Source organism: Protopterus annectens, chromosome 3.part1, assembly GCF_019279795.1.
Source record: "Protopterus annectens isolate FY-2018-M chromosome 3.part1, PAN1.0, whole genome shotgun sequence".
NCBI lineage: Eukaryota > Metazoa > Chordata > Ceratodontiformes > Protopteridae > Protopterus > Protopterus annectens.
Genome location: NC_056732.1, coordinates 1,565,853,262 through 1,565,871,999, shown reverse-complemented (window position 1 = coordinate 1,565,871,999; position 18,738 = coordinate 1,565,853,262). Strand labels below are relative to the sequence as shown.

Sequence of the window (18,738 nt, the reverse complement as noted above, 5' to 3'; positions counted from 1 at the left end):
AACTTCACTGTAACACCATTGGAGCATGTCCCAAGCATGGGCTTCACATGTGTATCCCTAAGATATGTGTGTCGTGTTCCCAAGCCTGTACCTATATCCTTTGGAGTAGGTGGACTATGATGAAGTATTGCAACCTCATACTTAATATATAATCCTCCATGTTCACACTTACATTCTTCCTTTTCTGACAATTTCAATTACAGACCTCAGAATGTTAGCAGAGATCAATACTACAATTCCCCCAACCATCTTGTGCCAGCTTTGTTTACCTCTTTTAGTGTATAGCCATCAGTTTCTTTATCCGACTCTCTGTCCTAGAACCACTCCTCTGTTATTATTGTTGCATGTCTCTTGTACAGTTAATGCATTATAACCTGTTTTCTGATATAATTATAAGCTCCAGAACACCATAATCCATCATACAATGTTGACCCTTTTCAAAAATCACTATGCATGCTACAAGATGTGTCATACTGACTACTGGAGGCTTTTGTGAGAAAATAATTATATCTCAAGTACATGAGAGACAAACTACTGTTCTCAATTTACTTAAGAAATATCAGTTTATGATCTACTAACTGACTTAATGGATTTGCCCAAAACAAGACTAATATAGTTATGTTATGTAGGTAGTATGTGTGTATTATACACCTGATTCCTCAGTGACAGGATTTTAATGAACCTTAGTGCTTCAGTTTACTGAATATATATGAGATAGCTGCGTTATACAACTTTTGATGGAGAGCTTTATTAAAAATGAGTATGGCCTTCTCGAGCAAAACTCAGTTTTAAAAGCTATTGTTTGGCATTACATAGGTTTGTGTATTTGTAAGGAGCCCCAGAGTTATGTTCCGTCCTACTGATTAGCATACTGTCACTGGATACTTTAATAAAATGTCAAAAATCACTGACAAGAAAGCATCTTTATTTACTATTTGCCCAATTCGCCACCATATTAGACAACCAGTTAGCTAGTTCAGTTCTTTTATTTTTTTGCATAAGTAGTAGTTACCTAAACATAGTAAGTGGTGCTGCAAGGCAAATGGGATAAGAAGCTTCTGCTTGTTATAGCATTCAGCAATTTTCAGATGAGATAATACCCATTTCTAAATTCAGCCCCACTTACAGCTTTCCAATTGTTTTACTAATCATGGAAAAGGATGGCAAAAGGCAAGGATATATTGATAAAGTTACTCATGTCTTGTGAACTGAACCTGCCAATAGCACCTTGTATTATTTACTTTATTGTTATGAAAATGGATTACTTACTATATTCTCCAGTACGACCTGTACGTCTCTGAACTCCTTAGAACTTTGGACACTCATCTTCTCCTTAAAAGACATTGCTGGCAGAAAAAGCTGTCCAAGGAATGTTCTGGCTACAATGCAAGTAAAAGACAAAAGATAAAAATGGAACGCATCACATCACAGAAAAAAAACTTTATTAGGGCAAATACATTTCTGCTGGTTTGAGTAAATGATTAAATATTATGTGCTTCTTTGTGTATTCCTGATGAATTTATTTATTTATTTATTTTACATTTGTTGACCGGGATAGTCCAACTGGATACATATCCATTTTCAGCGGAGGCCGAGGGAGAAAAGCTCCAACATATATACATACATTCAGAAAAGAAAAGAAAGAAAATAGAACAAATAAGAATTTTTAAAAAAAACTTTTGTTTACAGAATTGTTCCAGCCATCTAGTTATACAGATACATCAAAACGATGAAAATAGGCTTAGTTAACAAATACAACCTCTTAGTGAGGGTCCAAGTTAGATGTGTCAGGTAGATATTTACAAATTGTGTACTTTATGATAAAGGTATCTTAGTACAGACCGGTTCTGTCAACCAAGTACAGAGATGGATTGTATCTAAAGATTGCTAAGGTTAATTAACTATAGTAGAGGGGGCAAGGGAATTTAGTAACAGGTTTTGCAGGAGTGGGCTAATCAGGGCTAGAGCATGGACATAGCCAGTATGATTTGAAATGGAGTTTGAGTCTTTTCTTAAATTGGGATAAGGAGGTCATGAGAGTAAGGTGGGCAGGGAGAGAGTTCCATATCTTACCGATGGCATTAGCGAATATGGAGTTTCCGGCTGAATTGTGGGATTTGACTGTTTGGACAAGCAGTCTATTAGATGAGAGGAGTGAGCTAAGATTACTGTGTGGGACAGCTTCAAGAAGCTTGTTTAATTGTAAAAGGCGCTGTAGTTCTATCCAGCCTAGGTCTATTAGATTAAGGCAACAGTGTGTCCTGTAAGGTGTGCCAGTGGCGAATCTTGCAATGTTATTATAGCAGCTGGAGAGTTTACTAAGGTTAGATTTGCTAAGGTTAGTAAGCATGGGTGAGGCATAAAGAAGGGTAGAGAGAAGATGAGAGTGGGCAATAGCTGCTCAAGTCAGAGGAGTTAGGAAATATTTTATCCTATAGAGCGACCCAAGTTTTTTGTTTACAGATTTAATGGTTTGATTGATATGTGTATCGAATCTAAGATTATTATCAACTATTACTCCTAGGAGTTTAGTATTGGAGTCTGGTGAGATGATAGTTCCATTATTTGCTGTGATGGTAAAGATTACTGCTGAGGATTTATGGGTGGGTAAGAAAATTAAAAGTTTAGTTTTTTTCAGGTTTAAGATCAGGCACCTATTAGAGAGCCAGTTTTCAACTATGGTAAGTGTGCTCTGAGTTTTTAACAGTAGATTTGTTGGAGAGGTGTCAGAGCATACCAGGGTGGAGTCATCTGTGTACTGAATGCAAGTAACATCTGGGATGGCTGCGTGGAGATCATTGATATAGATTAGAAAGAGAAGGGGTCCTAATATAAAACTTTGGGGAACTCCTAGGGTATTTAGTAACAGGCGAGAGAGCTTGTTCTGCCATAAAATGGCTTGTTGCCTGCCATTCAGATAGTCTTGGAACCAATGGAGGGCTTAATTATCTAAGGATATGGTTTTCAGTGTGTGGATAAATAGTTGTTGGTTGACCATATCAAAAGCTTTGGACAGGTCTAGAAAGAGGGTTGAGGAAATTTTGTTGTTATTCCGGTTGTGGTTAATGGCATTGGTGAAGGAAAGGAGGGCTGAGGAGGTACTGTGATGGGGTCTAAATCCATGTTGAGAGTTGGTCAGCAGTTTATTCTGAATGAGATAGTGCAGGAGTTGTTTTTGCACACACTTCTCCATAATTTTAGTTAGACAATTCAGTAGATATACAACCTTTATGGAGTGGTATGACATATGATATTTTCCAGATGGAGGGAATGGTGGCTTCTGTTATGGCTCTATTGATTAGGATAGAGATGGGGTAGGCTATAGCATCTGCAGCTATTTGCAGATACTCAGCTGGAGGAGGTTGGCTGAAAGTGTGGTTGGCTTTAGCTTCTTTAGTAAGGATCAGATGAGGAATGTAGAAACTGGTTGGAGGCTGAAAGATAGTGGAGATTTGGGTATAGGAGTATTAACTATAGAGTCACTAGGAGTTAGCTGTCTGGCTAGGGCCTGAATAGTCTCAGTGAAGAAACTATTAAAAGTATTTGCCATGAATGTATGGAATCATTTAAAATGTTCAGGAATATTTGCATAGTTTCCATATTGTCTACTTGAAAACAAAACAGTTTTGTAGCTTTATCAAAGGGCTGCACTTTGGCCCAGTTATGAGTGGTATCAGTAGCAATTCCCTAACATAGCAGAAGTAATGACACCAGATGTGCTGACAGTGATCAGTCTATAATATCAATGCTGCTTCAGAAGAGATAGGACAGTTAGAATAAAATTTGTGTAACACCTCAATTTTCTTCCAGGAGCACATAATACACTCTCAAAATGCAGCAGAAGTAAAAGAACACACATACAGGGGTCTGACAATATTACTTGAGAATCCCTAAAGAAACATGTTTAAATAAATCAAAATACTTATTTTTCAAAATTAATACATATAAACACATGAACACATGAACACATGAATAAACTGTAAAACTATACAACTGTCTGAATAAATGTTAGTAGTAAGATTTTAAAAACAAAAATAAACAGAATTTGATGAATCTTAAGACATATAAATGTCATAATTTAGCAGCTCGCATTTTAAGTACAGATAGAATAGAAACAAGTTCATTCAAATTAGGTGGTGATACTGCATTTATCCTCAGTTGCCACTGCAATTCCCTGTCTTCAGTTTTGTTCTCCCAATCACCTCCCACTTTGGTTGATTATTTCCAAAAATCCTAAATTGGAAGCCAATGTATCCATTACAATCCTTCAAGTGCCTGTAAAGGGCATGTTTAACATTCTTAGTGGATATATCATAGTTGTGTTCATATATTCTTCTACACAATGTTCTCTCTGTTTTTCTTACATAATAACATTTACACGAAGAACATATGGCCAAGTATACTAGCCCTTTAGGTAAACATTTCTTATAAGGGGGTGATTGTAAACTCAGCTATGTTTATTGTGAGACTGTTATCAGTGCAAATGTAACTAATTTGTTTGCATGATCCACATCTGCAGGTTCCAGATCTGAATTTATCATTATCACCATTAGGTTTATAGTTTACTTTTCTTTCTAACAAACTTTTTTATTACTTGCAGTCTTGTACATAAAATGAGGTTGTTCACCCACTATATTAAATACATGAGCATTAGACTGTAAAACAGAAAACTTGTTATTTATAATATCTTTAATGGCTTTATGTCCCCCATTGTATTGTAGTATCAATAAGTTATCATATTGTTTATCATTCATAGTAGTTTGGTGTTGTGGCACTTGTTCAGGTTGTAATCTACTTAGCCCCACCCCTAATAAAGGGGTATACTGATTTGGCCTCTTATCAAACACTTCCTTGAAAATTTCTTCCAAAAGTTCTATAGAATATCCTCTCTCTAAGACATTTTTATGAGTTGTTTGCCTTCAAAAATGAGATTTGTATCATCTGATATTATACAAGAGAAGCAAATAAACTGGCTATTCACCAAGCCCCTTTTCATAAAAAAAGAATGGGAACTATCAAAATGAAGGTAACAATTGTTAAAAGTAGCTTTCCTAAAATATTAGAACAAAATCTGCTGCCAGCCTTGGAAACCTAAACATCTGAGTAGTTTATAATTTCCACATTAAAATAGTGTGTAAACCATAAAAATGTATTTATTTTTTGTAAATAATCAATACATTCCAAGTCATATCAATATCTCCATTCCATATAATAAGAATGTCATCCAGGTAGCTTAAATACAGGGAACATGATTTGAAGAATTCAGAGCAAAGCACAGATTTCTTTTTCCAGGAGGCCATGACCAAATTAAAAGATGGGGACACAAGGTACCCCCATTGCAATGCTTGTGATTTGCTTGTAGTTGATACCTTCAAAATAGATACAATTATTGTTTATAATTATAGGCTCATGGGTTCATAGGTGTTTACTAGGCTAATGACCACAAGTGCCTTTTTAAGCCTAACCATGCATTCCAAATCTCTGACAAGATCTGATACCCATGATAAGTGTAATCATGGGCCTGGGAGATGAACCATTTACAGGTTACCTGTTTGTATCAGAGACATAGGTGCCAAACCAGGGATGAATGTCCAATTTCCCATCCAATTGTCCATGTTGCACTTGAATTGGATTAGGGAGGAACTCTGCTTCACATGGATGGGGAGCCTGTTCCATAGATGGGGTAGTCTCTGGGATTCATACCTATCAATAAAACCCATAATGATCTTGATATCAAAATTACTTAAAAGGTTGAGTTGTAAATGGGCCTCATGAAGCAGTTCTATACTCTCATCTTGAGGGATATATGTAAATAAATCCATTACATCAGTTGTTAGAAAATCTGTGAATTCTTGACATAAGTGGTCATTTAATCTACTCAAAAAATCCCACAAGTCTTTCACCATATGTGTTGTTTTATTAAAAATGGGTTCCAGGAGTCTATCAATCAGCACATGCATAGCATATATAGATAGGATATGCTGGCTAGTATATCTGGCCATTTGTTCTTTGTGTAAATGTTATTATGTAGCATAAATGGAGTGAATGTTGCGTAAAAAGATATACGAACATAATTATGAATTTTCCACTAAGAATGTTAAAATTGCCCTTTACAGGCACTCAAAGGACTGCAATGGATACATGGAATTCCATTTTATGATTTTGGAAATAATCAACCAAGATGGGATGGGGAGTGGTTGGGAAAACAAAACTGAATACTGGGAATTGTGGTGGCAACTGAGGATAAATACAGTGTTCTGTTATCCAACCTGTATCTGACACTGCAGTGAAATGCTGGGCCAACTAAAATTCCTAAAACTGGATAGTCAAATAAGTAATCTCCATGGTTAGTCTCCTTTCAGAAGGACTAACACACACATTTAGTCTTAAAAAATCTTAGCTATTTACTTATTCTCAGATAGGTGAGCATCCTTGTTTTAATAACCTAATAAGACTACATAAGATTTCACCTTGTTATCAGTTTTTTTTTTGGGTGGTAGAGTTAGACAGGCTTTGGGTATTGTTTAGATGTTTCTAATTGGTGGTTTGAAATACACCTCACAATACAAATGAGGGTGGACGAATAGTTTGAGTCCTTTCTGATCCTCACCTTCCCAGATAATAAGAGGTGTATTTATACAGTGGGTTTAAAGTTTAACATTTGATAATATTAAATAAACGTTTTCTCTATTTTCCTATTGCAGTTCATGTTTGTATTATACTAATTTACCTTTAATTTCTCTATAAAATGGATACAATTTCTCTAAATATTAAATCTTAAATCATTATCATATGACTACAAATGTTTTCATATTATGTCTAATTTGGTATAATTATTTAAACTGTATTGTTTCCATTAGTTTTGAAGACTGTAAAATTATTGTTCTTAAAATGGTTTGTAATATTCTGAAGGTTTTCTCCCCGTGCCTCCACTGAAAATGGGCTCCAACCCATTCTGACTTAAATAAAAAGTTTTATGAAGTGCCAAATGAGGAATAAATCAAATGTATAAGAAAAAAAAGTACAAAGCCATATAGGAAACCTATTGTCTGTGAGTTTTTGGTGTAAGAAATGTACAAAAAGTGAATTAGAGTGAGGAAAAACAAATGGGTAGGAAGAATTCAGGACACTATAAAAATGGAATCAAGAAGCTAACTGAGTTTTCCAGAACATAGAAATAATATGTGTCAAAGACAGGAACATGTCTGATCTATAGGCAATACAGGACAGTCTGAGAAGAAAGCTGGAGAAAGATAAATGAAATGAGTATCAGGAATTTAAACAGGCTGATAATGGGTTGGAGGATGCTTTGTATGTCAGACACAGGTCAACTGTTAGCAATCTGTAGGATACTAAGTGCAGCAACAAGGCTTAGAGTTGGTCCATGTAGGACATATTGTTTAGGTCCTGTGTTCTTTTATTAAGGTGTATCTGTGGGCATCCCATTTCTTGCATGTGTGTGTGTACAGATACATGCCAGTGGGAGCATTATATTCAATGACTGGCCTAATGAGGGTTGAGAAAAATGGGGACAATAACATCACTAGATCTAGATGCAATCCCTTCTTTTTAAACTGTACAATATGAGTCCCTATCAGTTCAGCGATAAATCAGTTCAGTGAAAGACATTTTCAGTGCACTTATGTCGAACATGCCGTTTGTTAAACAGTTCATATTGAGATCACAGTACAGTGAGGATGAGGAAATTTGCCCCTTCCCCACTGTAGTGAGATCTCAAAGTTGGTATATATAATTAGCAGGGGGTGGGGTGTGGTGGGGGCAAAGCCCCCCCACATGAGGGGAAGTTGATGAACAGCATTTCGGATAAAATGCCATTCGTTAAAGTGACGATTCAATGTACTGATATAGACCTGCACAATATAGGACTTTCTTACAACAATAAACACATGTTGATCAAATATTAAGTCACTGTCCACACACATTCCCAAATCCTGAACAGCTGGGTCAACTCTTGGGGGCATATTGTCAATGTGGTGGTTCCCTGGGTAGACTGCTTTCCAAAGGATATGAAAATGTTTTTTTTTTTTGCATTTAGTTTTAGTTCATGAATACCTCTCAACCTTTTATAGCAAGAAATCTGGACAAAGCCATACATAAAAGTGGGACAAAGGCTCCAAAATAGGGACAATTTTTAAATATTGCTCTTATAAACTTAGAAAGTTGACAGAATAACAGGTTTCACATTAGTATGAAATTTCTGAAGGGTATGAAGTCTGAAAATCAAATGTCTGTCATTATTTTCTAACTTCAGTCTTTAATGATTTCCCACTAATTTGCCAGAAAAACACAATTTTATGAAAAACAGACCCAAGATATGAGGCAAAAATCTGGGCATTATGCAAAAATTTGTACAGTTGAGATACCAACGGTTCTTGGAATTCATAAATTCCAATGCCCTGGATCAACTAATCCATTGTCCCACCAGGGGCTCCAGTATCCTAGACCTGGTCATTACCACCATGGGAGATAGATGCTCCACACCAGTGGTCACCCCATGATTGGTCAGGTCTGACCATAAGCAAATCACCCTTGACATCCACATCCCACCCCCACCCCCCAGTAAGGAAACCTCCTTAAAAAACTTCTCCAAAGCCAACTTCATGCTACTGAAGTCAGAAGTGACAAACTTCACAACACCCATGCAGACGGGATCTGGAAGTTCGACTGTAGAATCCTACACTAAGGCACTGTACGAGCACATCCACTCGTGCATGAATCGTGCCATCCCAAATAGAACCAAGATGATCTTCTCCAAAAAAAGGAAGCCAATCTGGTGGTCCCCTGCTATAAACAAACTATACAACAGAAGGAAGAAACTGTTGCAGAAAAGAGGAAAATCCCAGGATGCAAAAAACTCCCTCACCAGCCTCAGTAAGGAGCTGAGATCCCTCATAAAATCCTCAAAAGCTAGTTAGATCTGCTCTGAGCTACAACAGAATGGCATTAAATATACTGATCCCAAGGATATTGCCACTATCCTGGCAGATCGATTTAGTGCCAACTTCACTCCCCTCTCACCCGCTAAAGGGCCCATCTCAATACCAAAAGATTGCCAAATTCCAATAATCACAGCCACACAGGTAGAAACAGCACTCTCCAAAGCTAATACAGAATCCATAGGACCAGATGACATCCCAGGCTGTGTACTACATGAACTACAAAATGAACTGGCACCCCACCTAAGTGTCATGTTTATTCATAGCCTCACCTCAGGCTTCGTGCCCACTGAGTGGCACACAGCTACAGTTATCCCGCTCCACAAGGGAGGATCCACCTTGGATCCCAGGAACTGCCGTCCCATCAGTCTGACAACCCTGATCTGCAAGGGCATGGAACGCATTATCATGGATCTTATAAACAAAGACATTGGCAACCTCCAGACACTGGACCCCACCCAGTTTGGGTTTGTGAAGGGCCGATCTTGTCTCCTGAATCTGATTGAGTTCTTTGAATCGGTGTCCAGAGCTGTGGACAAGGGTAAGGCGGTCCACACAGCCTATCTGGACCTTGCCATGGCCTTCAACACCATCCCCCACTCTGGAATCATAGATAAACTTACTAAGCTGGGCATAAATCCCTACGTCACTCAATGGGTTGCCAACTGGCTTACTGACAGAACCCAGACTGTAAAAGTAGCCGACTCCAAATCCAGCTCCAGACAAGTGACACGTGGAGTACCTCAGGGTTTAGTCCTGGGACCACTCTTGTTTGGCATTTACTTCTCTGAAGTACAGACCAACACTAAGGGACTCTGGCTAATAAAGTTTGCAGATGACTGCAAACTGGGAGCCATTATTGAATCCCCAATTGATGTGGATATTCTACAAAAGGGCCTTACAGAAACAAATGCCTGGTGCCAGAGCCATGGGCTCAAACTTAATGCCAAGAAATGTATAGTTATCCCCTTTGGAAAAAAACATGTACCCGTGAACTACCACATGGGTGGCAGGACACTAAACATCGAAAGTGTGATGAGACACTTAGGGACACAAGTGGACAGTGGTCTCACTTTTGATAACCACATCAACACAAAAGTCAGGAAATCCTTCTACGTGGCACACCTCATCACTGAGGGCTTTTCATCCTGAAAAAAGGAGGCCATTGTCCCACTGTACTCATCCCTCATTAGTCCCATTATAGAGTATAATGCCCCATTTGGAATGTACCTCACAAGACATCTGCAACAGCTGGAAAGGCCACAGAAATACCTCACTAAAAGAATCACAGGCCTAAAGCAGATGCCATATGCTGACCATCTAAAAAACTCCAGCTATACTCTGTGGCATATCATCTACTCAGAGGCGATCTCTGCTTAACATACAAGGCCATGTCAAACCCTGAGCTGTTGGACATGCTCCACTTAAAGAAATCCCAATCCTTCAGAGCCACACACTCCAGGGATCTAAACCATATCACCACAATGAACAAAACATGCTGGAGGGATAGGTTCCTGACCCAGAGACTCCCCATACTCTGGAATAGACTGCCCGTACATGTCAAGCAGAGCGCCTCACTGGCCCTCTTCAAAAGGAACCTTGATGATTGGATGGGAGATAGGAAATTCACCCCGGGGATCATATCAGTCACCCTGCTAGACAGGGGCCCAGAGAAGTAAATATTGTGGGAAAAAATTTCCAGGGAATTGTTATGGCTAGGCTTGCATAGGCCTTAGGGCTGATAGCCTAGTATCAACCTATGAACCTATGAATCTGGTACCAGCTATTTGTTTCAGACAAACCTTCATGCAAGATGGCTAACTCTGTTGGGGATTCAATGACTGCTCCCAATTTGTAGTCATCTGCAAGTTGGCAGTCCAGAGGGTGGCTTAGGGGGTTCTTCCCAGTTTATTTAGTCCCCCCATCTTATAAACTAGTTATGTTCTTTCCTTCCTGTCATGTAACTGATTGGCATTATCAGCCTGTTTAATTTCCTGATACTCATTTCATTTATCTTTCTCCAGCTTTCTTCTCAGACTGTCCTGTATTGCCTATAGATCAGACATGTTCCTGTCTTTGACATCATATTATTTCTATGTTCTGGAAAACTCAGTCAGCTTCTTGATTCCATTTTTATAGTGTCCCGAATTCTTCCTACCCATTTGTTCTTCCTCACTCTAATTCACTTTTTGTACATTTCTTACACCAAAAACTCACAGACAATAGGTTTCCTATATGGCTTTGTATTTTTTTTTCTTATACATTTGATTTATTCCTCATTTGGCACTTCATGAAACTTTTTATTTAAGTCAGAATGGGTTGGAGTCCATTTTCAGTGGTGGCACGGGGAGAAAAGCTTCAGAATATTACAAACCATTTTAAGAACAATAATTTTACAGTCTTCAAAACTAATGCAAAAAATACAGTTTAAATAATTATACCAAATTAGACATAATATGAAAAGATTTGTTAAGTATATATGCAAGTCATATGATAATGATTTAAGATTTAATATTTAGAGAAATTGTATCCATTTTATAGAGAAATTAAAGGTAAATTAGTATAATACAAACAGGAATTGCAATAGGAAAAGAGAGAAAACATTTATTTAATATTATCAAATGTTAAACTTTAAACCCTCTGTATAAATGCACCTCTTATTATCTGGGAAGGTGAGGATCAGAAAGGACTCAAACTATTCGTCCACCCTCATTTGTATTGTGAGGTGTATTTCAAACCAAAATCAGAAACATCTAAACAATACCCAAAGCCTGTCTAACTACACCGCCCAAAAAAACCCTGATAACAAGGTGAAATCTTATGTAGTCTTATTAGGTTATTAAAACAAGGATGCTCACCTATCTGAGAATAAGTAAATAGCTAAGATTTTTTAATACTAAATATGTGTGTTAGTTCTTCTGAAAGGAGACTAACCATGGAGATTACTTCTTTGTGCTATCCAGTTTTAGGAATTTTAGTTGGCCCAGCATTTCACTGCAGTGTGAGATACAGGTTGGATAACAGAACACTATTTATCCTCAGTTGCCACCACAATTCCCAGTATTCAGTTTTGTTTTCCCAACCACTCCCCATCCCATCTTGGTTGATTATTTCCAAAATCATGAAATGGAATTCCATGTATCCATTGCAGTCCTTTGAGTGCCTATAAAGGGCAATTTTAACATTCTTAGTGGAAAATTCATAATTGTATTCATATATCTTTTTACGCAACATTCACTCCATTTATGCTACATAATAACATTTACACAAAGAACAAATGGCCAGATATACTAGCCAGCATATCCTATCTATATATGCTATGCATGTGCTGATTGATAGACTCCTGGAACCCATTTTTAATAAAACAACACATATAGTGAAAGACTTGTGGGATTTTTTGAGTAGATTAAATGACCACTTATGTCAAGAATTCACATAGTAAAAGGGAGGGTTAAATTACATGAGATTATGCCCTATCTTGCATAGGGTACTACTGCTCTGGAACAGACTCCCCATCCATATAAAACAAAGATCATTCTTGTCCATATTTAAGAGCATCTTGGAAATTTTACTCCAGGACTGACCCCTGTACTACTAATGGACAGAGGCAGCTCCTAAATGCTTTATCACATGCATGGTTCCCCACAAATTATCTATGGTATGATCTCAGTTATTATAGCTGGGGATAATGTATTATAATTGACCATGGGATAGGCAAGACCATTCCAACGCCAAACAGATACATTAATTTAAACACCAAAAGGGAAACTGGCTAGGCTTAAAATGACCTGCAAGGATAACTAGCATAGTATATTTATTTATTTAACATTTATTTACTGGGAAAATTTGACTGGGACAGAGCCCATTTTCAGCAGAGGCCTGGTGATAAACCCTCCAGGTACATGTCTTTGGAATGTGGGAGGAAACCGGAGCACCCAGAAGAAACCCACACAAATGCAGGGAGGACATGCAGACTCTGCACAGAAGGCACCATAGCTGAGAATTGAACTGGAGAACCTCTTACTTTGAGGTGATAATGCTAACTGCTGCACCACTGTACCACCCATATATCTATGAACCTATAACAAGAAGATGATGAAGCCACAATGGGTCTAAAGAAATAATATAGACAGGCAAAGGATTTCTGGTTATAGGTACTAGAAATATTCTTGAATTAAATCCTTTGCCTGTTGAGATTTTGGAACTGGTTCTTTGACACTTTGGTCTAACACATCGGATAGGATTGGTGGGAACAGATGAGTTTCATTTTGTAGATGTGGAGGAACTCCTAAATTTGGAGGGAGAGAGAGAAAGAGAGAATTCTAGTGCCATCTGTATTCATTCATTCAGAAATAATTATAGTCCTCAGGATTTAGACTGAGTCAATGGACAGGGTGGTAAGGTAAGGGTTTTGACTGGGTAGTTTGTCATGCATTCTGGTGGTAAGCGATGGAGGCTAGGCTCCACTCCCTTTTTTCTTTGTAGATTCCTGCCATTTGTTTTCTAATAATGTTGTTTGCCAGTTTTTTTGTTGAGACTGTTTTTTCCTAAAAAGGACTATTGACTGGAGGGGTAATTTCTATTGTCTTTTAGTATGGGAGACTGGAAAGTCTGCTTAGCCCCTTGAAGCAGTTTCTCTACCTTCGTGCAGACATTTTAAAATCTCATCTGTGGAAGATCCAAATAAAATGCCTTTATCCAAGGGAACGCTAACATCTTAACCTTAACATCCTCAGGGAGACTTTGTAATCTCAGCCAGTCATACATGCACATAACAGAACCGATGGCAGCTGCCCAGGAAACTGCATCTACCAAATCATATGCACTTTTAAAAGTATGTTTGGTAACTTGTGACACTGAAGAAATCATGTTAAGAAGAAAGGACTTTCCATCAGAGCAGGGTAAATCAGCAACACCCTTACTCATAACTGCAAAGTTTGCAAGCAAACATTTAGTCATGTGAGCCTGACAATTTATTTTCCTAAAGCCTAAAGGTAGGCAATTATAATCTATTAGCCATACCTGTCAAATGTTCTCCTATCCTTTTCTGATGGCACTGGATTACTAATGGTTAATTGTTTGGAATTGGAGTTTTTGACCAATGAAATCTCAGCAGGAGAAGACGGTATAGCAAAGGAATTTGGGAAGAAACTAGTGCAGCTCTGCTACTGGGAGAAAACAGTAGCTAACAACAGCAAAATAACCAGCAAATCAGCTACTGAACTCAAACTTGTCAAAGAATATGTTTAATACCAATGGTAGGTTAATAGCATCCACAGTTTATCACTTTTGTCTGTTACACTAAGACATCAACAGAACTATGAATGTACTGCTTATGGAAGCCATTTTAAAACTTAAGTGCAGAAGACACACCTTCCATGTAAACCAAACATGACTTGTTGTAGCTGAAATCAGTGTGAAACAGAAAAAATAAAGTAACAACACTAAAAATAAGTCAAAAACTTTTAAAACCTGAACCAAAACGCATAAACACAAAATAGGCAAAACATAATTAAACAAAAAATGTTTGATGAAATAATCATATTCTGCTGGCTCTCCTTTTTAGTTCACTGCTGATAGAAATACTGTCATTTAAACTGGGAAAGTTGGTATCATCCAGCTTAAGCTGTCGTGACATTTCCTGGTGAAGCAGTTTGTTCTGCCAGTCCCTTACATAAAGAGAATTTTGTATTTGTTCAAGAACTAGAAATGTAAACTTGGTGAATTTGTCACAAACAACGGAATGCCTGGCCAGCGTACTTTTACTGCCCTTACACTGAATAATGGGTCTTGTTATTATTTATTTTATTTATTGCATTTGTTTACCAGGAAAGTCCACTAGGCCTGACAGAGCCCATTTTCAGTGGAGGCCCATGGAGAAAAGCTCCGACAAGAACATAGATACAGAAAATGTTAAATATTAATTAGTACAAAAGTAGATACAGTGTTACAGATAGTGATTACAGTAATATATATAAAATATGTACATAAAAGTAGAAATGTTGTTGGTTGTCAGATTAATTCAATCAGAGGGGTATAAACAGAGATATATTAATAGGCATTATTGTACCAGTGTCAACATGTGATAAAAATAATAATTAAGGAGAAAATATCATCAGTCAGCAGTAGAAAAAAATCATAGGAGTTAAGTTATCATATAAGGAGAAGGAAGAGGTTAGGTTATAGAGCAGGTACACAGCCGGGAAGAGTTGAGATGACGTTTCAGTATTTGTTAGAAGGTGGTGGTGCTGCCTGTGGTTATTATAGAAGGTGGAAGTGAGTTCCATCATTTGGTGATGGTGAAGGAACAGAGGAGTTGACCAACAGGTAAAGTGGGCTTTGCTACTTTTAGAAGTAGATGATTTTCAGATCTTAGTTGCCTGCTGGGTTGGTATTGGGTGAGTAGTGTCGAGATAGCAGGACAGTCTGTGGGCCTGTACATTATTTTGTGCGCTGTAGTTAGCTGGCTGAATGAGAGAGGGTGGAGAAGTTCCAGCCAGCCTAATTGTTTCAGTGAGTTACAGTGGTGGGATGAGAATTTCCCTTGGTGGAAAATTTGGCTATTCTGTTGTAACACATTTCAATCTTGGATTTTGCAGAATTTTGGATATTAGTGAGGGGAGGGGCGCCATAAAGGAGAGAGGATAATAAAAAGTTGGTTGTAAGGGTTTGTCTAGTACAGAAGCTAAGAAAGCGTTAGTGCCTGTAGAGCATATTGGGCCTTTAGTGTGTTTTTTTTATGTTATTGTTTATGTGCAGGTCAAAGTTAAGGTTTTCATCTATAATAATTCCTAGTAGTTTAGTGTGTGGGACATCTTCTAAAGTGGTATTGTCTTGGGCTTGTATAGTGAAGAGTTTTTTATCTAGGGGAGTGGTTTTCTTATGGGGTAAAAAATACTAGTTCAGTTTTTTTTTTTTTTTTGGAAAGATGATTATTAAACATCCAAGATTCAGTAGAGGTGAAGGCATTCTGGGTGATTTTCAGCAGTTCAGAGCTGAAATTTGCATGCATATTATTGTAGAATCATCAGCATACTTGATTACTGAGCAGTGTAGAGTGAATGTTGTTAATGAAGATGCTAAATATGACAGGACCAGGTATTGAACCTTGGGGTACCCCTGTGGAAGTATTGAGGAAGGGAGAGTAAGATTGTTGCCATTTGGTAGATTGCTGCCTATTATGGGCAGTGCTGACTATTCTCGGCATATGTTGTTCTGTACGATGATTGTATGTACAGTGCTGTTTCCACAAATGAAATGAATATAGCCTACAGAGTCATTAAAGTGACACTGCATAAGTTGTAATTCAATAAAACTCCACAAAGCTTATACAACTTCCTTAGAGTGGATTTTCCTATTATTCCAAAGATTTTTAGTCCAGTGGCTGATTTAAAGGAATTTGGAAGTTTGATGTATTCTATAAAGCATATTTGGCTTGTTGGGTGCAGATGGCTGATTATCTGGAGATGTACATGCAGAACTGAAAGCATCCTCCATTGCATCAATGACATGAGAAATGGCCAAAGGTTTTGGAGTGTCCACTTGAAGGAGTGTGCAGTGCCTCTTTTGTGTGTCTGATATCCCTTTCTTTTCTGACTAGAAGAGGTAATTCTTTCTGGTAATTGTGTCAGAAAAAAAAAACGATTTCCCTCTACAGAAGAATCTGAGGAAATAGTCTCATTAGGCTCCAAATCCAAAGAAGCCAGAAAGGATACCTGGAAGTCATAGTCTAGGCCTGCCTCTTCTACTTCTGACAGGAAATCACTAAGGGAGAAGGAGAACTTTTTCTTCTTAAATGTAAAGAAGCAACAGAAGAAGAAGATTATAATGATTAGAAGGTATTGAAAAGTCCCTTAGCAAAACTGAAACTCTCTTCTTTAGCTTCTTTAGTAGAATGGGTAGGAAATGGAGAAATATTCTTGTTTTTGTGTCTTTGTTTTGAAGTGACTAATGTCATTGGCGTAAAATATCTGATGTCTGCACTTCTGTTACCAAGCCTGGTATCTCTTCCCTGACCAACAACTAAGGGATTCCATCAAGTCCTTACAACAGTACAAGGCAGGGCTCTCCCTTCAGCTGTAGTAGAATATCTGGTCTTTGATGGTGTGCCAGCCTTCTGACCCTTAATGGTATGCATCCCTTGCAGTAGCAGCACCAGCGGGGATGGGAGCATCTGACAGACAGTCTGAGGACTTCAACAGAGATACAGCAGAATCATCTATTGTAGAACAGTGAAGAAAGGCTAAAGATGGAATTGCTACAGAAGCCTCTTTTGTAGACTTGTATTTCTTCAGAATGGGAAAGGGGGATGTCCAAGGAAGTTGATCAGGTAAGGTACTTTAGCAACTGAGTATTGAGAAAAATGGTAAGGCCTTTAAGTTGACCTCTGATCATCTTGAGGGTAAGTAGCAAGCAAATCTGTCAGGATTCGATGCTGTAGAGCTGTCCTAGACAAAACAAACAGGCTGTGTATGAATCTTTATAAGGTATCTGATGACCACAGAGACATCTCCCTTTTCTCCTAGACATAGACAATTTCTCTTAAATGTTTATTCAAAGAAAGAAGGAAAGTCCCCTAGGTTTACTTATCTGCCTAAATGTTGAGCAAGCGAACTGAAGAAACTCAAAAGATACAACACATACTGAGTCTGGCTGAAATCTTCAATAGTAAGGATGTTCTGAATTTTGGTGCCCATATTTCTATTTTTACATCAGCACACTCTCATGTTTCTCTGAACATTTTTGGTTGCATGTAGGAATGCACCCAAGATCATTTGGATATTGGCAGGACATCTGATTCTTGGAGAGGATACAACTCATATAGGTTCATAGGTTCCTAGTACTAGGCTATCGGCTCTAGGGCTTATACAAGCCAAGCCATAACAATTCCCTGGCTATTTCTTCCTAACTCTCATGTTTCTCTGAACATTTTTAGTTGTATGTAGGAAAGCACCCAAAATCATTTGTATACTGGCAGGACATCTGATTCTTGGCAGGATACACCTCATATAGGTTCATAAGTTCATAGGTTGGTACTAGGCTATCAGCCCTAGGGCCTATACAAGCCTAGCCATAATAATTCCCTGGCTATTTCTTCCTAACTTTATGCCACTGTAACAGGATCTAAAGAAGATCATTATATAATATTTTAGATAATACCAGAGTTATCAGTCTCAAAACATGCAAGAAAAATGAATTATAGAGGTGTACTGACACTGACATAGAAATGCAGCTACTAATAAAACCTATTGACAATTTGGCCTAAAATATCAGTAAGTAAATATATGCAGTCTTCTTTAAGTTTCAAGGGGAAAAAAAACAATGCCCAAGGTTTAATGTTAAAAACTGGCAAATCATAGTTTACAAACACTTGAGCTGCTACATGAATCATATATAATAATAAACTTCTGACACAAGAGGAAACAATACAATGTTTTTACCAGGAATTTCAACTCAGTCTCAACAAAGGAATATGACATTTGCAATTCACACGATACGAACAATCCAGAACCAGAAATATTAATCTATATGGTCTATGGGCATCTTGTTACTATGTTACTAAAGGCTATCTATACCCATGGAGCTCTTGGGCACATATTTGTTGCCGTATTAAAAAAACATGTATCAAATATGCAAGTTTCCTAAAATAATTAAACTGACAGATTCAATAAGTGCAAGTGGGATTAGCACTTTAAAATAATTAGACTTCACACAGGGGATGACTAATGTTCTCATATCTCATAATGGTCTACAACAGAAACATCTGAAGTCAGAAGATTTC

General features: G+C 37.7%; 1 protein-coding gene across 1 annotated transcript in view; it reads right to left on the bottom strand.

Annotated features, from left to right (window-relative positions):
- LOC122797805 (protein HEG-like) overlaps positions 1–18,738 on the bottom strand; it is a 1,359,008-nt gene that overhangs the window by 693,482 nt on the left and 646,788 nt on the right. Inside the window, exon 4 of the mRNA XM_044066326.1 lies at positions 1,270–1,379. Coding sequence (XP_043922261.1) covers positions 1,270–1,379 — 110 coding nt within the window. The remainder of the gene's footprint in view (positions 1–1,269; positions 1,380–18,738) is intronic.